The sequence below is a fragment of the Podarcis pityusensis genome, assembly GCF_964106645.2.
Source record: "Podarcis pityusensis genome assembly, chromosome: 2".
Lineage (NCBI taxonomy): Eukaryota > Metazoa > Chordata > Lepidosauria > Squamata > Lacertidae > Podarcis > Podarcis pityusensis.
In genome coordinates this window covers 63,441,051-63,461,360 of record NC_138029.1, presented here as the reverse complement: position 1 = coordinate 63,461,360, position 20,310 = coordinate 63,441,051, and the positions used below count along the sequence as shown (strand labels likewise).

Below are 20,310 nucleotides of genomic sequence, written 5' to 3'. Positions count from 1 at the left end.
GTTAAGTGATCTTGACTATGTGCCTATGTATGCACTCATCACACACACATATGTACAGAATCTCCACAAAAACAAAGCATATCTCAGATCCAGTGGAACTCTCCTTTCATACATAGGTGTAACCCATCCTTGCAAAACATTGAATTCTTCCATACAATCATACAAAAATATCTTTTCATTCTTCTTTGCATACTAAACCATCACATAAAGCAAATCCATCACCCAGTTTAGTAGTTCCACATTATTTGTCAACAGATCAGTCCAGACCCAAATGAGTGATCCGATAGTTTCTCATTTAAAGAAGAGAAGGTGGTCATCAAGACTGTGGCTGATGTAACTTAAGATTTTTCGCATGCTACCAGGGCTATGGTTTGAATCCATGTAGCAGAGCCAGAGTGCTGAAGCTAAACAGCTTTGGGGCTGGTGGGTACCTGGACTAGAGGCTGCCTAGAAGTTACGTAAACAGGTTTGAGTTCTATTGAAGAAATGTTTAAGAAAAGTAGAATTTAATCCATCCGTCCATATTAAACCCACCCTTAAATCACATCTCGTCCCCAGTCACTTGCTAATACATCAGATCCAGTAAAGAGAGATTTCTGCTTGCTTAACTAGGTTCTAAGTTTTTCTTGGCATTTGCTCGCACAAATTAGATAATGTCAGGTGATTCTACTCATCTGCCTCAGGACACCCAAAAGAGCTGGTTTGCCATTCCCAATAACCACCTCCAGCAAGGATCTGAAAAGGACTTGCAAACATTCAGGATCAGAACTGAAACAGTAAAACCTTATTGCATATGAAGTGCAGTAGCTTCATGGTAACAGCTTCCAAAATTATAGATCTATAAAATAAATAAAGGAGCATCTCAGTTTAAAGTATCGTAAGCCTGGCTGATTCCCAGTAATGGAGCAAGAAGAAGGGGAATAGAATTATTAAAACTAAGTCCATGCCCATGTCCTATAATGATCCAAATTTGATTAGATACCATGTGGAATATTGATTTTTCCAGACAAATACATGAGTGCAACTTTGAGGCTGTGCTTAAGCAGAGCCACTTCGCATCTTATGTGAAACAATTGTTTATATTTTAAAAGGTATATGTAGCAGAAAATTGGAACATGGACACTTTTCTGTCAGTGTACACAGACTGCAATTCAAGATAAACTTACTAGAAGTGAGTGTTATTGAACATAAGTGTGATGTGCCCCACAAACAAGAGAGCTCATAAGCACAGCAGCTCCTTGATTAATTAACACAAGCCCCCGGAAATGAGGCATACTTTCCCCAAGATACCACCTTTATTTTCTTATTTTAAAACAGAAACACATAAGATGACCCTTGAAATGTAAAATAATGTTGACAAAGCAAGAAGATTGCCCACCCCCTTGCTAGTTTAATAATAAATGGATAACTAACACATCCAAATACGTATATACCCACGTATATACCCACAATTGGTCCTTTTTCAAAGGGTCTACCAAAATAAAACAAAAATTATTTCCAGGTTACCAAAATATTTGCAAGCAAAATATTTGCAATCAACATATTGCAATTTCCAGGTTACCAAACTATTTGCAATCAACATAGATTGCTTTATCCATCAGAGTTGTCTCTCAGCATAATATTTACCTGCAGAGGCTGTCAGTAATCTAGACTGAGAAAAATCTCAGTTTACTACAGGCTTACTAGATGAGAGAAAAATTAACTTGTGACTCAGTGCTAGAATCTGAGTGAAGTGTTTGACAATGATACTGAAAAAGTCGACAGTTAAAGGTAGCTATTTGAAAGTTCTAGCCATCCATTTTATAGCAAACACAGTCATCAGCCCAAACCATAAACTACATGTTTTTAATGTTACATACTATCTTCATCCCATCTTGTGTTCTTAGAAATCCTCCATTGCACCCACTCCTCAGACCTATAACCTTTATCATTTTGGCTATAACGTTTACAGAAAAAGAAGTCATACTTCCAGGTAAATCTCTTTAGTCATAATCAATGTGATTAACATATAGTATGGATCATACACACACTAACTAAGATCCACATTTAAGCGCCCTTAACTCTGTGCTGAGTTGTGACCATTGTCTTGGATATAGGAAGCAAACTCGTACTGAGGCCATTTGTCCATCTACCCCAGGATTGCCTACTCTGACCGGCAGAGGCTCCCACTACCTGCCACTTCTTTTGGCCAGAGATGCTAGGGATTGAACCTGGCACCTTTTGCAAGCAAAGCACCAAGTTATAGACTCACCAATCACACCTCACTGACGGACAAATCTACATGTACAGTATGAAGGTTACGCATGCCAACCGCATATACTCTGCAGGTTTAACTGCTAAGTGTAGAGTCTGAAATGGCCCTGGGTTTGCAGCCAACCTCTCATGCACCCTTTCATGTTAAAATGCCGCTTGACCACAAACTCTTGTGTCTACAAGTTGATGGGCGAAAGATAATGAAGAGTAAACCTTATAAAGTTGACACCTCAGTCCTACTAACCAGCAACGGAAACTCGTGTGGGGCTTGCTGAGCGAAAAAAAAGGAAAGGCAGAGAAACAGCAGAAGTTGGTCTCCTGCGTGACCTAAACGAGCCCTCTCCCCAAGAGCAAGGAGGAGGAAGAAACGGAGACGGTTCCTTACCGTTGCCGCTGTTGGTGGGGACGGGGCGCCTCATCCACTCATAAGGCGTGCGCCTTTGCGCATTTGGCGAGAGCTGGGGCAGCGAGCTGCTCATAGGCGGAGGCAGCAGTCCAGAGCCCGGTGGCTGAATTGGATTGAAATCAGGGGGGCTGTATCCGAGCTGCCCCGGGTTGGCGACAGAAGAAGGGGCTCCTGCCCCATAGGAGTGCCAGTCCTCTTTGGTGGGGGTGTAGGGAGAGCCCCAGGCGCCCGCGGGTTGCCCATGGTGAGGATCGCTGTTAATCCCTGGCACGTGGTGGTAGCTGGCAAACTCCGAGTACTGAGGGGGCACCGGCACGTAATTCTGAGGGCTGAGGTTCAGGCTGGGGTGCCTGACCGGGTTGGGGTACATGTTGGTGGCGTCCTTATCCAACAGGTATCCCACATACATCATCCCCAAGTGGCCCTGCGCGCATAATGTGTGCGCCCTGTGCCACAGCCGCCTCTTCCCAGGCCTGCCCTTGCCGATCACTCGCAGCTTCTTCCTGATTAGCTGCTCACCTGAACTTCTTGGTCAGTGGTGTGGTTTGGTTTTTTTTCTTTTCCTCCCTTCACTTCCCCACTTTGCAAAGGCACCTCCCTGAGGAAAGGCTTTTTATTGGGCCAAGCTCCCGGAGCATTTGCATTGAAAGGCAGGTTTGCATTTCAAAGTGCAGGAATCAAAGGGAAGCCACTGGGTACAAATTACTCAGCAGATAGAAATGACGGGGTGGGGGAGAGGAAAGGCCCTGACAGAGGAGGTTATGCTTAGATGGTAAGGAAGGCCTGAGAAGTTCCCAGAGAATACAAAGAAATCCAGGCACAAAAGGGGTCATCAGGTAAAGGGCCCAGGAAGAAAACGGGGAAGGGGGAGGGAGGGAGAGGTGGTATTTCCATGGGTTTTCCCAGGCAGTGGGCAGGTAGTCGGTGTCATTTAGTTACAAGACCGGCAACCTGGCATCTCCACCACTTGGAGCACCTGATTAAAAAGAGACTGACAAAAAATGGAAAGGGTCCTAAGGGGCTTTTGTCTGTTCGCTTTGCATTTTAGTTTCTTAAGGTCAGCTCTGTGGAAGCAGTGGTGTTTATCATGTGAGAAAAGCATAGTTTTCCGTGCAAAAAATGGACACCGTTTCCAGTTTTTTAATCCCTCTGAGACCCCGAAGCCACATAGCCATGCTGGAGTGGTCTTTCTAATAATCCCATCCCAACCATTTTAGATTGTACATAGGCTGCCAGACGTTTGAGAATCCCAGAAACCTGGGCCTAACATTTGCCTGGAGATATTGGGCGGGGGAAACTTTATCATTATAAATATTAACGTAATAATCGGGTGAGTCTACGTTTTCTTGAAAGGTTCAATTTTCACAGCTTCCTGCTTCAAATGAGCGAAACATACACACAAATTTTTCCATTTTAAAGAACAAACACATTATTATTATTATTATTATTGTTATTGTTATTGTTATTGTTATTATTATTAAAATATTCAAGTAGAATCAACTGCATCCATTCAGGAAGAAGATATTAATAAGGGAAAAAAAAACACCGGTCTTTTAAAATCACCACCACCACCATCATCATCATTGGACAACCGTTTTTCCTGGTTGTCGGAAGTGTCCAAAGAATGACAGGCAGCAGCGCTGAGCTTGTTAAAAGACGTCGTGCTCTTCCAGTGGATCTCTCCAATAAACACCTCGATGAATATTAAGAAAGGCAGCTGTTAATAATTCGAAACGCTAATCCTCATTGCACTACACCTTTGAAAGGAGCTGGTTTTTTTCATTAAAATTTTCGAAAAACAGAGAAATAAAGTAGGGAAGCTGGAGGAGGAAGGAAGAAAGCAAGAGCTCATTTATCTTCGGGTGACGCTCCTCTCTGATGCGAGGTCGTAATACTACTAATTGACAGGAACGCTTTCCAAAACTAGCTTTTATGTTTACGTGTCTATTCGAAATATTTGCTGCCCGCTCTTCACTCAGCAGTCGATTTAGGACATTTATTACATTTTATTACATTTCCATTATAGTTCTCTTCCGCCCTTCCTCCCGCAGTGTCCCAGCGCAGCGAACAAAACATAATCAAAACTATCTTTAGAGTCATTAAAAAGGTTTAAAACTACATCTCTAGTGTGCCTCTCTCTAATATAATATTATTTATTTATTCATTACATTTGTATTCTATCTTTTCTCCAGGGGCACACGTGGTTCTCTTCCTCCCCATTTTACCCCGCCCCAACAACAGCCCTGCGAGGTAGGCTAGGCTTAGAGACAGTGGCTTAAAGGCTTAGTAACAACCCCGTGACAACTGTCTCAGTGTGTGTGTATGTGCACGTACATATACACACGTGTTTACACTATCTCTTCTTTGGTATTTTTTGGAGTTACAAAACAAAACACCCACTGATATTGACTCTGGTAGCTAAATCTCCCTCCCCGACGGGGCAAGAAACACGGAGCATGGCTTCCTGGAACGATCGTGAATCTTTTGGTATTGAAAGAGGACAGTTCTGTGTGTGGCATAGATCAATTTTTTAAAAGAGCCCTTTCTCCTTCGTTTCTGAGCAGCAAGCACGAACCGTTTGCTACAATAAGAAACGCCAACGCGGCTCATTCAAAGGAGAGGGGCTTGCTGATGATACCAATAAGATAATGTGGGCAATGAAATCCATAGGATCTCCGTGCAAGGTGATTTACTGCGCCGAGATTTCAAACCCCTCTTCCTGCAGATCCTGAATCCAGGAAGGCTGGAACCTGCTGCTGGGAACCACCCTCGGATTTCCATGCCCCAAAGCCTCGTGAGTGTCAGGGCTTGCCCTCTCCCAACTGCCCCCACCCCGCCAGCCGTGCCTTTTATCCTTTTGAAGGCAACTCACACCTACACGTTGCTAGAAGCCCAGCCGTTGTCCCACAAGCAGAGGAACTCCTCCTTCCTTGGGGAGAAGAAGAGCGCCCCTAACAAAAGGCGCATGCAAAGGAAGGTGGTCGTGCTCCACGGCAGGGATTTCTCCTGCTCTCACTTCCTTATTTTACTTGGAAGAAGAGACAAATTCAGAAGCCCAGAAAAAAAGGCCCAGGGTGCAATCCTCTCCTTACTTACTGGAGAAAGTCTCACTGATTTTAGAGGGTTGTACTATCTGCCTGCTTGAGTTTGTCCAGGGGTCTCATCACCCTCAGCAGGGCTCTGAAAATGTTTCCAGTTTAATTGGATCAAAGACTAACAAATTTATTACTATATAATATTTTGTGGACTGGAGTCTATTTATCAGATGCAGGAAATGTGGATAAGTGAAATGTTATCCTGAGACACATGCCACATTTGGGGAGTGAGGAGGTTGTAAACTGTTAAATACACCACCAATGTGTGCTTATACCTGTAACTCAGGATAACATTTCTTGCATCTGATGGAGTGGACGGTGGTCTACAAAATACTATGCTGTAATAAATTTGTTAGCCACAAAACTCTTTGGTATTTCTGTTGAAGCAGACTAGCGGGCTACCCCTCTGAAGATTAATGAGTCTCCAGCTAGTTGTTGCACTCCTAGGAGTAGCTCAGCCCCATGAGATTGTAGATTCTCAGTCATTTAAAGACCTGATTGGCAACACAGCTTTAACCCCTAGCAAAAAAAATTTAATAGTATCTGTGCTCCTAATTCAAATTAATCTGTCTCATAAACAATAAACACTCAAGTAGTGCACAAAATCTACTTAGGGAAGGGCCTATCTCTCTGTGTGTGTTGAGGCCGGAGAAAAGGTAAAGAACGTAATGGTTTTTGCTACACTGTGACGTTTTCTCTATCTATCTGTACATAGCATTCCCAGTTGTACACACACCGTGGCAAAGTGGTCAATTGATTAAGAGACCTGTCTATTACAGGTGTCATTTGGATCTCCTCTGAAAGCACCTCTTTCAGGTTTGGCTCACAGTTTAACAGATACAGAAAAATCTGAAAAAGCAAACCTAAGTGCTTGTTTGCCTTCTGTACAATAGAGATACTTCTATTGAAATGGGGATTGTTTTAAAACCCCATGTTTTTATTAAAGTTTTTCAGTACCTCTGTTTAGATAGTTGATATACTCTAAAAAAGGAAGACCGTCAATGCAGTTATATGACTGCCACCTTCTGCTTATGCCTTGGGTCCTCTTCAGAGGCCTGCTCAGTGGTACCACCCCAGAGGGTTTGAGTTGTATCTTATAATTTAAGTGGTTTTATTTATCTTCTACTAGAAAGGGCAGCTTTTATTGTTTCTGTTGTTTAATTTTAACTATTGTAATTTATATTTAATATTGTAATTTATTCTGTAAGCCACTGAGAGAACAAATGTTAATGGGTGGCTTATACAAATTTAGTAATTAGATATTATAAAGGAACATTGTGAAATAATACAAGGCAATTTCCACAGTGTTTTCTAATCCAGAATTTCCATTTCAATTATTTTGAGAGTGTGTTAAACACATACTTTAACTCTTTGCTTTAAAACAATTGAACTCTCTGGGTAGGATTCCAATATTTGACTGGGCTGTGCAAAATGATTATAATTGCCAAGCGATAGAAAACTATACAGTGTACCCTAAGATTTTAGCATGATCTCTGCAGAAAACAATAAGTAAATGTCTTTTCTAAAAATCTTAGCTAGATCTTGGTTTTATAAGGGAGGATATAATAGAATCATAGAACTGTAGAGTTGGAAGGTATCTCAAGGGTCATCAAGTCCAACTACCTAAAATCTAGAAGGAAATTTAAAGCTAATTTAAAAGTCAAGATTTTGTGTTTTTAAAAGTGTCTGTCATAATTTGAGGTGCTTGGTGATTTCAGAGCCTTCCTTGTAATGAACAGGGTTAGGAATCGCACAGCAACTTAATTAGAAGTCTAATTAAATTCATATTCTCCCATTTTGTTTATTTTTAAATATCAGTTGTACTTATCTTGCAGGTCAAAAGAAAAAAAGTTTATGAAAGTGATGTAAAAATAGGCATTAATCTGTTAAAATGAAATAATTTTTCCCATGACGAGCAATTTGCTACAAAATCTTTCACAACTCGTGGATGACCTAAGATTACAGGTAGCCAGGGATAATTGTGGGAAATGCAGGTGAATGAGGGAGTTACAAAATGATACAACACTAGATAACATAGTCTTAAAAAGAGCATCACAGTCTGAAGACTTTTTTGTTGTTGCTATTGAAGGGACAATATGTTGCATTTATAAAACAAACAAGATTACAACAGAAGCTTCTCTGCATTGGGTAAAATGGACTTCTATATTATGTGCAATGACACGTTGTCATAAGCAAGTTGATCAAAGTATTTTTAGTGTTTGCTGTTCTGGATTTACTGAGAGAGGAGAGATATTGGGCGAGCGGTGGAAAGGTCATTGAGAATGACAGCTGCAGCAAAAAGACAAGCCCAATTCTGGGATTAATTCAGAAAGGGATTGGCAATAAAATGGCAGGTTTATAGAGATTTTGGAGCAACTTCCTTATTAGTGAAGGCTAAAGTGATCTAAAGCTTTTTAGTTTAGGGCAGCAAAGGAACACTATAGCCCTCCAGATGTTGCTGGACTGCAGCTCCCATTATTCCTAACCATAGACTCTGCTGGCTGGGACTGATGGGCTTTAGAGTGCAACAACATATAGGCAGGCAGAGGCTCCCCATCCCTGGTTTGAAGCAAGGATTTATTTATAAAGCTGTGTAAAATTATGAATAACTTAACAATTTCCCACACAAGTTTGCTTTATACTGATACAATAACTTGGATTCGACTGACATTAAGTTCAGGACCAACAAAAGGTAGCCCTTGTTCACATGAGGAAGTTCACATTAGGAAATTGACTACAAAATGTGGTATTGGCTACTAGCTTTCAAATGGGTAAGAAAATTCCCAGAGGAGATGTCTTATCAACAACTTTTAACTCTGACAGCTAAGTGATACTTCCACAAATAGGGGTAATATAGCTTTGAGTCAGCATCCAGGCATTGATGAGAGGAGGGGACATTCTACCCAGGGCTAGAGGTCCACAGGGGCTGCAAGGTGATTACGATCAGGGGTGAGTGGAAATCAGGTTAAAATGTTGAGGATTATCACAGTTAAGATGTTTATATCCCTGTTTCCCCTTAGAGTATCCAGAACTTGTGAAATCTGTCAAAGCCAATCAGAAGCAGGGTTAGACGAGAACAAGCAAAGTTATAAACCGTGATCTGTCAGCACAAGGCCTTGGTCTTGTAGTCTGAGAGAAAGAGGGAAGTGTGTTGCCCTGCGTGATATGCTCTCTCAAGAACTGCAAGTCCTACCTAACAACGTCCAGTGATATGATGTAGCCATGTTAGTCTGTTGCAACAAAAACCACAAAGAGTCTTGTGGCACCTTATAGGTTAATACAAAAGTGGATTTCAAGTGGATTTCTTTGGATCATGTGGATGGATAATAAGAATAAGTAGAAATATTCTGAATCTAACTTTTTGATAGTTTAATAAACATATAAGATCCATATAGTCGGACAATGTGTCCTGATAAATCGTATGTATGTACAGTAATATATGGAGAAGAGTTCAATTTTGGACCTGCCTTAGGAGATTTTAAAATATGGAAAATAAGCCTAAATTAAAATGATAAACCGTGTTATACTGTGTTAAAGTGATGATAGAATGAAGATTTAGGAATGTACTACCGTAAATGTACTAAATGTACTAAAACATTGATGTCTGGGAATACTTCGGGAAAAGAGCAAATAAGCTGCTCACTTTTTGCAAGTTATCAAGACCACTGTGTTGGGCTGATGATGTATTGGCAAACAGCAGCAGTGAAATCATGTAACCTATGAAGTATAGTTAGCAAGAAATGTTGGAAATGTCAAAAGGAAGATAGAGTTCATTTTCATACGTGGTGGACTTATCTGGAAACAAGAGAATACCTGGGCAAAGGTAAGGGATAACATAATGTTAACAACACATAGCAAGTGGGATATAAATTTTCCATTATTAAGTAATGCAAGAGATTTGCCTGTTTTGTGCACATTGTAGTAACGGCTATAATTTGTTATGCCAAAATGGGGGGACAACAGCAATCCTTACTATTGAAGATCATGAAGACAAAGTATATGACTGTGTAGCTATGTCAAAACTAACCATCAAGGAAGGAAGGAAGGAAGGAAGGGGAAATCATTCATTAAATAGAGCACATAATGTTCACAAATGTGAAGTATTTTTTGGCTCTATTTAAATGATTTGATCAAGGTGAAGATTAAGTTCTCCCCCCTGCCCCCAATCAACTTTAAATGTGACTAGCAAAATAAGTCCTAGACTTATTTGTCTACAATTTGGCAGGGTTCTTTCCCAAGGGCATATCTCTTAAGTCTGCTATTTTCAGACCAATTGTCCTCCAAGCACTAGGGAATATTAGGTGGTCCTTTTTTTTTACCCACCCAAAAACTATAACAGTGACCCTTGTGGGGAAACCACTGCAGCCATCCTTCTGAAATTTAGCAGGCTTTAAACCCTAGGAAGGGATCACCTTGTCTGCAAATTTAATCCAACCCCCAAAACATATGTTTAGATGTTTATTTAAAAATAATAATTAAAAAGGACTCAGCACAATAGCTCCTGGTCCTTTTAGTTGCACATAATTTCACAGGCTTTATCCATTCTTCAGGAACTCATGTGCCTACAAATTTCATCCACTTCTGTCAAAACAAAACAGAAGTTATAACTATGTTTAAACTTTGAACTAGTGAATGGGGGAACAAAATGGACTCAGATGAACCTTGACTCAAAATGACCAACATATGGACTTCCGGGGAGGTGCCTCCGGTAATGGCGGAATTACTCTGACCGGGAGGAATCTGCTCCATGGGAATCTGGGTCTGGCCACCACGGCGAAGGCGCAGACCCGCTAAAATCACAGGCGGGAGAAGCCTGTGAGCGTGGGATTCGGCGGGCACCTTTTGTGCCTCCCCCACACGCGGGGAACCCCAGTTTTTGGGGCTCTGGAGCGACGTGGGGTGAGCGGCGCGGTGCATCGAATCGTCTGCTTCTTCCACGGAGCGAAGCCGCATAGCTGTTGCTGGATAGCGCTGACCTGTGGACAATTTGATTTTAAAGTAATTACCCGTGAGTAGAGCTGAAGCGGAAGAATTGGATTTCTAAATGTTTAATTTGGTACCGGAACGGGGAGGTTCAAAACAGGAAGTCCGCCTTCCCCTTTTGTAAATAGACTGAGGCAATGAAGTTGCAAGCTGGAGTCCTGGAAAGCCTTTTGTAAAAGATTAAATTTCCATCATTAAAGAACATTAAACCCCCTCTTGGAGGCAGGAGAAGAGAGGGGGAAGTTGCGGATTGAGTATGCCTGTGGGAGAGAGCGAAGAGATTTAAAACACCGCCACTCTGACCCTGGAAACGGGCTGCTAGCAGGACTGACATCTTTTGGAATGTTCATTGACAGCGTTTAGAACGTTCATTGACAGCTAGTTAAACAAAGGAATACATTGTTTCTACTGTCTCCGGCTGCTTTAAAAAGGAGTAAAAGTAACTGAAAATTGAAACTAATTTGAAACTAATTTTGGATTGTTTAAAAGAGGATACTATTGACTATTACAAATAGAAACTGTTTCCCCCTAGTGGAAGCCTTTGAAACCAGTTGCTTTATAAGAGCTGGGCTAGGGGAATTTCCAGCTGCAAGTTAAAAACCGTGAGACTCTGGGACTGACCTTGAATCTTTTAAGTGTTATGGTAAATGGAAGAGGAAAAACAGACCAGTCAACTGCTGACAAAACATTAAGGTATGGGAGGACTTGGCAACAATCCAGGAGAGGTCCATCATCAGGCCCCCCTGCTCCTTCTGTTGCTGCCTTTGTACCAGTATATTTAAAACCAAGAGGAATGTCGACAGAAGAGGCTTTAGTGGCTGCATTATATAAGATAAATGACTCATTGGATCAGCTTAACAGGAAAATGGACACGATAAATGCGAAAGTGGATGTTTCAATTACTAAAATTAACCTAAATACAGAAAGTATAAATAATACCAATACAGAAACCACCCAGAAATTGATACAGGAACCTGCTTTGATACGGCAAACTGCGGAGGAAGCCTGGGAAAAAGCTGTTGTTCCTGAATGTAAAGTAACACAACTGGAGAGAAAGAGAGAGCCCCAGCCCTACAGAGGCAATTTGATGAACATAAGTTGACGCTTGCTATGACTGAACTTAAAGAAAAACAGACGAATTTGAGGATCAGAGTTCACCTTTGGTGGACATGCCCAAGGATTAAGACACTTTGGGAGATGATTCATAACGAAATGAAAAAGGTATTTAAATATACCCTTTTGAAGAAACCAGAGGCCTTTCTCCTGGGCATGGTCGGCCAATTGGTGTTAAAGAAGGATAGAACTTTTTTCACGTATGCAGCAATAGCAGCAAGAATACTCATTGTGAAGTACTGGAAGACACAAGACTTATCTATTCGGGAAGAATGGCAAATGAAGTTGATGGACTATATGGAATTGGCGGAAACGACTTGCAGAAATCCGAGACCAGGGAGAAGAGTCGGTGGAAGAAGACTGGAAAAAGTTTAAGACTATTTATAGAAATACTGTAAAAATAATGAATGTTAGAAAAATGTTGGAATGAAGCTATATGGCTCTATTAGAAATGCTATAAGGAATCAAGTATAAATAGATTAATAGAGTATTAAAGGGAAAAATAAGGTTAGAATATGTTAAGATTATTATAGGATAGAAAACAGAGGAAGATGGAAAGGAATTGATGAAACAATTAACAGAAGTGGAATACAAAAAGGGAGGTGTGAGGAGGTCGTGGAAATAAGAGAATGAAAGATAAGATATTGAAATTGTTTTGTGTTTTAAATGGTTTGTGTTTTATTTTGTTAGTCTTATGTTTTTTCCCCCTCTTCTGCTTTGTTGTGTTTAAACGGTTGGAAAATTAATAAATATTATTTAAAAAACAAAACAAAATTACCAACATATGCACACACACACACACACACACACACACTCACACACAGTATAATGAATATATATTATTTTAGGTGGCTTTTCTGCCCAAGGGTCTTCAAAGTGTTAATAGGTTAAAAACACATACATATTGAGATCAAAACAATTTAATAAGATAATTATAATGCAGACAAGAATTCTGTGATTTACTATTTAATTTGTAGCAACTTATTCTCCGTGTATCTAGTAACTTAGCAGAATGGAAACTTTTCATGTGTCTGGAAACTCCTTTTCTTTTCTTTATCTCCTCCTCCTCCTCCTCCTCCTTTTTCAAGACTGTATAAGCAGCTTTTGTTTTCCTTGCAGCAGGGTGAAAGGTCCAGCCTGAGGTTGTGGGGAAATACAAGTGGAAGATAAAGGAACGGCTTTATCTTTCAGCATAACAACTGGGTCTGGCAGTGCACAAAATACGATGGGGACAGAAATATATTTTTGAATGAGAGTCCTGCTTGGTCACATGATCTCCACAACTTGATGTTGTGCAGGGTACGACACTGGCCTGACCCAAGCTTTAAAAATGGCAACCCTAGTTCAGCTTAGCAGCTCCCACTTTTAGGGTTTCACTTTCTAAACCCTCAGGCGCAAAGCAAGTGTTTTTCATATGTGCACAACAAAGCCATTCTCTCTTGATGGAACCACACAGCCAGCCCTAACTATAACATCTTACTGGGCAGATACATAATAAGCGATTACTGTGCCATGACCAGGCTGCCCAGGTATTAGGCTGAGTAAAACAGTGGGAGCTGGTGGAGCACAGTGGCTGAAATCAGAACTACAAGGTACAGTGGTACCTTGGTTTATGAACTTCATCCATTCCGGAAGTCCATTCTTAAACTGAAACTGTTCTTAAACCGAGGTGTGCTTTCCCTAATGAGGCCTCCCGCCGCCGGTGCCGTTCCACCATTTGGATTCCGTTCTTAAACTGAGGTAAAGTTCGCAAACCGGGACACTACTTCCGGTTTTGTGGAGTTCATAAACCGAATTGTTTGTAAACAGGGCTGTTCTTAAACCAAGGTACCACTGTAGTCCTTTCCTCTGCCCGCCATCTTCATCCATCAGCTAAAGTAACTGCAAGTAGCCTCAGACTGATGAGGTGGTGGGTTAATGATTCCACAGCTGCTTTTCATTCTGAGAGATGAAACCTTGGGAAGAAGGGCACCTTGGAAAGAAAGGCAACTAAGTTCAGCAGAGAAATGGATATAAAAGAAGGGGTGTAACACTCCCTTTCTCTCTCCCCACCCCCCAAGCTCTGCTCATTCTGAATCCACCTGTAGCTGCATCACCTGATAATAAATCTTTAAAAGTACTAGGGGAAAGAGCCATAGAAGAGTCAGCTGTAAGAGTGTGAGAATCCAAAGTTCCAGCCTCACTGCAGCTATGGTTAGGGGCAACCCATCGTTTTCTATAGCTTCCTCTCTGCATCTGCAGTATATACTATGCAGATCAACCGTACAGGTTTATTTTAAAGATTGCTGAGAGATAATACATTATTTAGAGTTCGGTTCACCAGAAGTGGCTTAGTCATGCTGGCCACATGACCCAGAAGCTGTACGCCGGCTCCCTCAGCCAGTAAAGCGAGATGAACGCCGCAACCCCAGAGTCGTTTGCGACTGGACCTAATGGTCAGGGGTCCCTTTACCTTTAAATGTCCTAAATAAAATAATTATAATTATTACTGATATTAATACTACCATTATTCTCTTTCCATTTTTAAACACCTGCTGAAAACATTTCTATTCTGTCAGGCTTATGCAGCCAATTAAAAAAAATAAGATCTTCCCCTCATAGTTAGGTGATTTCTGATTTTAACAGTTTTATATGGTTTTTAACGTATGTTTTTTCTGTATGACTCCTGAAAACTGCTCTGATATTGTTTAATGAATGGCGCTATTTAAGTACTTTTATAAATAAGACAAACTACTGTATTACCTTTTTTACGTAGTCTCCTGACAGATGATGTAGTTGTTGCTGCTACTACTATTAGTACTGCTACCACCAGCACTGTGTAAAGGGAAGAGGAATGGCAGGCTTCTGCCATCCATACCCGCCTCCATCAAAAAGAAAAGTTTGCAAGCTGGATGAACCTGATTCAGACCAAGTTTTTGTACAGAGCTATTTTGTTCTGTGAAAAGGTGATAGATGCAGCAAAATGTTTATTCGGTTTTTGCAGTCAGCTTGCAGTAGAAATGAAGCTTCCCAGCTTGTAGCATGTTCAGCATCATGTAGTCTGCAGTTCTGCTTTTGGGTATTGAACTACCAAAGCAAGAAGAACTATATGGATCTCCATTAAAAAATGGAGTGGAAGGCAATAGAAAAAAACAACCCAATCATTTGATTCCACTCTGGACACGGCCTAGTCTACATTCAGGCTAGCTGCTATCAGCCTGCAAAGCTCTTCAGCCAGAGGTAGCTAATCCAGTGCCTTCCAGATGTTAGCCAGCCTGACAAATGATCAGGGATGATGACACCTCTATTCCAAAATAAAAAATAAAATTGGAGGGCACCACCTAGGGAAGGCTGTGTGCAGCAGAAGATGCGCTGTATGTCTTCTGTTTTGTTTACAATGCTTTTAGCGCTTGCTCTAGCAAAAAGCCAAAGATTAAAGTGGCTCATTAAAGACTAGCAATTGGATTGCATGGGCCAGAGCCCATTTCATTACAGTGTTCAGGTATCTATATACAGAAGAAAAAGGAGAAGTGAGACTTAAAAGCCATTCAGTGTGGAATGTGGTTGTGTCACACTACTATGCAGAGTGCAAATGATAATGAGATCTGCTCAAAGGAGTGAAAGATCCAATCACAGGTGTGGCTCATTCCCACCTGGTGATGAAATACTATGGTGCACTAACCACCTTGCTATATTAAGGGACTGTTATTTTATGGGAAACTAGCAGAGTCTTAGGGCTTTTGCTTGATTGTAAAACAAACAAACAAAAAACAACAACTCCAAACTACTTCATTAGGGGCATGAGGTGTCATAGAGCGGCTGGAGAAACTGCAAGCTGTGGGCTCAAATGGCAATGGAAAACAAAAAATACAGATAATGAAATTAAAGATTAAGTGTACACAAAATAATCATAGTGGTATAGGAAACCATTGTCTCTATTCATGCCCAAATGCATGTAATCTAAGTTTCTTGATGAGTTCTAATTCAGCAGTTTCATGCTGGAGTCTCTGTTTAGAATTCCTTATTTCCTCCAGTGAACAAGCCACTCCCTTCACCCACGCCTAGCTTGGCAATGGGGATTTGCTACCCCACATGCATTTCAGCATGTACAGTGCTCTCCTAGCTGCATAACAAATATGGAGAGCAAATTCTATTTTTAGAGCAAATTCTATTTTTAGTTACCATAGCTGGATCACAGATACCCTTACAAGGAGTAGTCAGTTTGAATGACAGGGAAAACAAATTGGCCAATAGAGTCAACAGATACTGCCACACCCTCTAGCCACACCTATAGCTGGAACATCCAAGGCGGAAAGCTGCAAGATACCATGTGCAAATGATGACAGGAATTTGCCTGTGTGTCAAAGGGGCACAGTGCGCATTCCAATCCTTATATTCATCTCAAACTAGAAAACCCTTTGTTCAACGAAATATTTCTTTTTCCCAGAGCACAGACCAGTGGGAAAAGTCAGAGAGGATGCAATATCATCAAACACAAACATAATTTCTTCCTATCTTTGTGTAACACTGTGTTGGCTTTCTGTTTACGCAGGGAGGAGCAGAAAGACAACCTTTTGTTTTGTTTTGTTTTGTTTTGTTTTGTTTTGTTTTGTTTTGTTTTGTTTTGTTTTGTTTTATATTATTAGTTAGGAGAATGGACTCTACAAATCATTGGGGGGGGGGTTGATGTATTTTACTCTTCTCTTCTTAGAACAAAACAAAACAAATCATCCGAAAGTTGAAACATAGCCCTGCTTATATAGAATAAATCCAAATGAAATATCAATGCATTTATTCTTTTGAAAATGAAGAAAATGGAGGGGGGGTTACATGTAAACTCCAGATTGCAAGCTGCTATCTCTGAAGTGAACCTGCTAATTTGAGTAGGACTGATCTGAGTAGGACTGATCTTGAGTAAGACTGATCCCCACCAGTTTGGGGCCAGAATGTATCCCTACCATTCTTAAAGGCCAGTTGGAATTATTACGGCAACCTATTCTAATTCCATAACCAGCCTGAAGGAAGCAATTTCCTGAATGATCCTTGACCTTATGTCTATGTGCTGCAGGTTACAAACAATATAGCTTCAGTGTTATTCCTTTGGGATGAGTACTGTGGTGGTGGTGGTGGTGGTCTGTGTGTGGATTAGCTTGCTTGGGGATCTACAGAAGTCAGAACAAATAATGCAAAATTAATCACAATTGTATAAAGCATACAGAATACAGAATATAGTTTTGGGTTTCAGTTTTTGATACTGGCAGAATTTGGGGGATAATGGCAAAAAGCATATCCAACTCTGACTAAATTTTTTTAGAAAAGAGTGCTAAATATGTAGCACGGATATATATAAAACCCAAATTTAAAAACAAAGGAACAGCAACATCAAAAATAGTGGGATTCTTACATGGGAAAACCTTAACACACACATGCGCATTAACACACTCACACATTATCATGCACTCTGCAGGGGTACAGTTACAAGACATAGGTACGCTATCAGGACTTGAAGAAGCAAAGATCACCAGTGTTGAAGCAATGATTCTTCAACATCAACTTCTTTGGACTGGTCATGTTGTGTGGATGCCTGATTATCATCTTCCAAAGCAGCTACTCTATTCCCAACTTAAGAATGGAAAGCAAAATACTAGTGATCAACAAAAGGTTTAAAGATGCTCTCAAGGCAAATCTTTTAAAAAGTAGTATAAGTACTGATAACTGGGAAGCACTGGTCTGTGAATGCTCCAGTTGGAGAACAGCCTTTACCAAAGGTGTCATGGACTTCGAAGAAGCACAAACTCAGGGTGAAAAGGAGAAACGAGCTAAGAGGAAGACACTTTTGGCAAACCCTCACTGTGATCAACTCCCACCCGGAAATCAATGTCCCCACTGTGGAAGGACATGTGGATCCAGAATTGTCCTCCACAGTCACTTACGGGCTCACTGTTAAGATTGTGTTCATGAAAGACAATCTTACTCAGCTATGAGTAATCGCCAAAGAAGAAGAAGACATTGTCGGGATGGCCAGTCTAGGGTGGCCAGTCTAGAGTGATGAGGAGAGGAATGGAGGAAGAAAGGGTGACAGATGCATCATGCAATTCAAAGATGGACACAGGCCGTAGCTCAGTGGCAGAGCATCGGCCTTGCCAGCCGAAGGTCCCAAGTTCAATCCCTGGCATCTCAGATAAGAATGTCCCCTGCCTGAAATCCTGCAAAGCCACAGCCAATCAGTGTAGACAATACTGAGCTAGATGGACCAATGGTCTGCCTCGGTACAAGGCATCTTCCTATGTTCCTATCAGGGGATCTGTTGCTCATGCCGCCTCCTTTCATTCTTTTATCTTGACCACAGGCTGTCAGCATATGGCCCGAGACCTGCAACAGGGGCGACTGAGTATGCAGTAATCTTGGGGTGCTGTCCTGCACTAAGGTCATACTCACAAGGGCCTGGCTGGATGCTGCTGTTCCTTGTAGTTCTGATGAGATTAGGCATCTTGATTTGGTGTCTTCAGCCAGTTTTGTTCTGCGTACCAAGCTTTGTATGGTACTAGAAGGAAGGGCTGTCACTCAGTGGTACATTTTATCTTATGTATTTATTTACTAGGGACGCGGACTTCCGGGTTGGCGCCATCGCCGAATGGCGGACTCCCTCCGAGCTCCGGAGGGAGCCTGCTCGGCAGGGGCTGGGTCCTACCGCACCGGCGATGCGGGGACCCTTAAAAACCACGGCCACGGAGGCCGTGGACATGGAGACTCGGCTGGCACCGCTAGCGCCCTCCCGACTCGTGAAGGAGCCTTTTTAAAGGCTACGGATCGGGTGCCGGGGAGAAGCGTGGTGCTTTGAGTCCTCTGCTATCCCTGCCGAGCGCAGCCGCATGCCATCCGGCGGAGAGCGCTGACTTCTTCTATTGAAAATTCGGACTTCTTAACAACAACCCGTGAGTAATTTGGAAACCGGGTTCAAAAGGAGAAAAAAAAAAAATTTTTTTTCGGATTGGACACGAGCGGGGGGGGGGATCCAAAAAGGAAGTCAGTCCCCCTCCCTACTGTAAACCTTCCAAAACAAGGACGGGGAAACCAAGGTCCAAAAAGATTTGTATTGTTGATAAAAACTAAGAATTCCACGATGGGGAACTACAAGAACTGTGCTGGAGGAAGAATTGAGGGAGAAGGGAAACGTGACCCCCCCCCCTGGGAACCGGGGTGATTGAAGAGAGAGCCTGGTGAAAAGAGTCGGAGATTTTGACAGCTGTCAAAGTAGCTGTCAAAGTCGGAAAGCAGAGAGGATTTTATTATGAGAACTTTGCTGGTTAAATTGGTTACAATTTGCTATAACCCGTTAAAACTTGGATACAAAATGGCGAAAACATGGATAACAATCGGACTTTTGGACTAGAGAAAACAAAGTTACAACAATCCCCCTAGAGGAGTTTTGGGACATTACAAAGATGGTCGTAAGTGGAAAAATACCATTGGAATTTTACAGGACTGGTTATCTTCTGGGAAAGCTGCAAAACGGAAATAATATTTTGTCTACAGGGTGTTCAGCTAAAGGAGACAATAGAATTTTCTATTGAAGAAAGGAAGGGACTGAACGCAAGTTTTTGTTCCTGAATAACAATAATCCCTGCAGAGTTACTAAACTTCTGAATTAGAACGTTTCAGCAGCGGAACAAGAGGAAATTGGACTACAACTTGGAAAGAACAATGGGGGGAGTTTTATTAAAGATTTGAAGTTAAATGTTTTAAAAAATAACTATAAAAAGAAAAAGCCAGCAAGGAGTTGGGGGAAATAGGTGATTTATGGATTTTAAGAATTCCAGGCAGATAACATGGTTTGGTGGTCAGGGGGAAATTAAACCGGGGACAGGGGGGGGAGAACTAAAATTCAAAGGCTTGTCAACTTTTTTTTCTGAACAGGCTCTTTTTCACCTACTATACTTTTTATTTCTTATTTCTTATATTTCTATTGTGTGGGGTGTCCTTATCTTTAAAAAAAGGGAAATTGTGGAATGAAAATGGGGTGGGCCCTGGGGAGAGAACTTTTGTCTTTTATTAAGGGTATTGATGAGGAGTGTATAAATTTTAAATTCGAATAATGGTCTAAACAAATTAAGTTTTAATTAGAACTGAGAGCTTGTGGAGCCAACAATATGAAAGGGGAATATGGTAGGGGTGGGGGAAGGGGGGAGTCCCGGAAAGTGGATGTATGAAAATAAGGCTTTGAATGTACTTTAATCTTTACTTTCTGTATTTTTGAAAATCTTAATAAATATCATTTAAAAAAAAAAAATATTTACTAGGGACGCGGGTGGCGCTGTGGGTTAAACCACAACTAGGACTTGCCGATCAGAAGGTCGGAGGTTTGAATGCCCGTGACGGGGTGAGCTCCCGTTGCTCAATCCCAGCTCCTGCCAACCTAGCAGTTTGAAAGCACGTCAAAGTGCATGTAGATAAATAGGTACCGCTCTGGCGGGAAGGTAA

General features: G+C 41.4%; 1 protein-coding gene across 1 annotated transcript in view; it reads right to left on the bottom strand.

Annotated features, from left to right (window-relative positions):
- CDX1 (caudal type homeobox 1) overlaps positions 1 to 3,171 on the bottom strand; it is a 31,821-nt gene extending 28,650 nt beyond the window's left edge. Inside the window, exon 1 of the mRNA XM_080991434.1 lies at positions 2,639 to 3,171. Within this exon, the coding sequence (XP_080847560.1) occupies positions 2,639 to 3,071 (433 nt within the window). The 5' untranslated portion in view covers positions 3,072 to 3,171. The remainder of the gene's footprint in view (positions 1 to 2,638) is intronic.
- Positions 3,172 to 20,310: the final 17,139 nt, after the last annotated feature.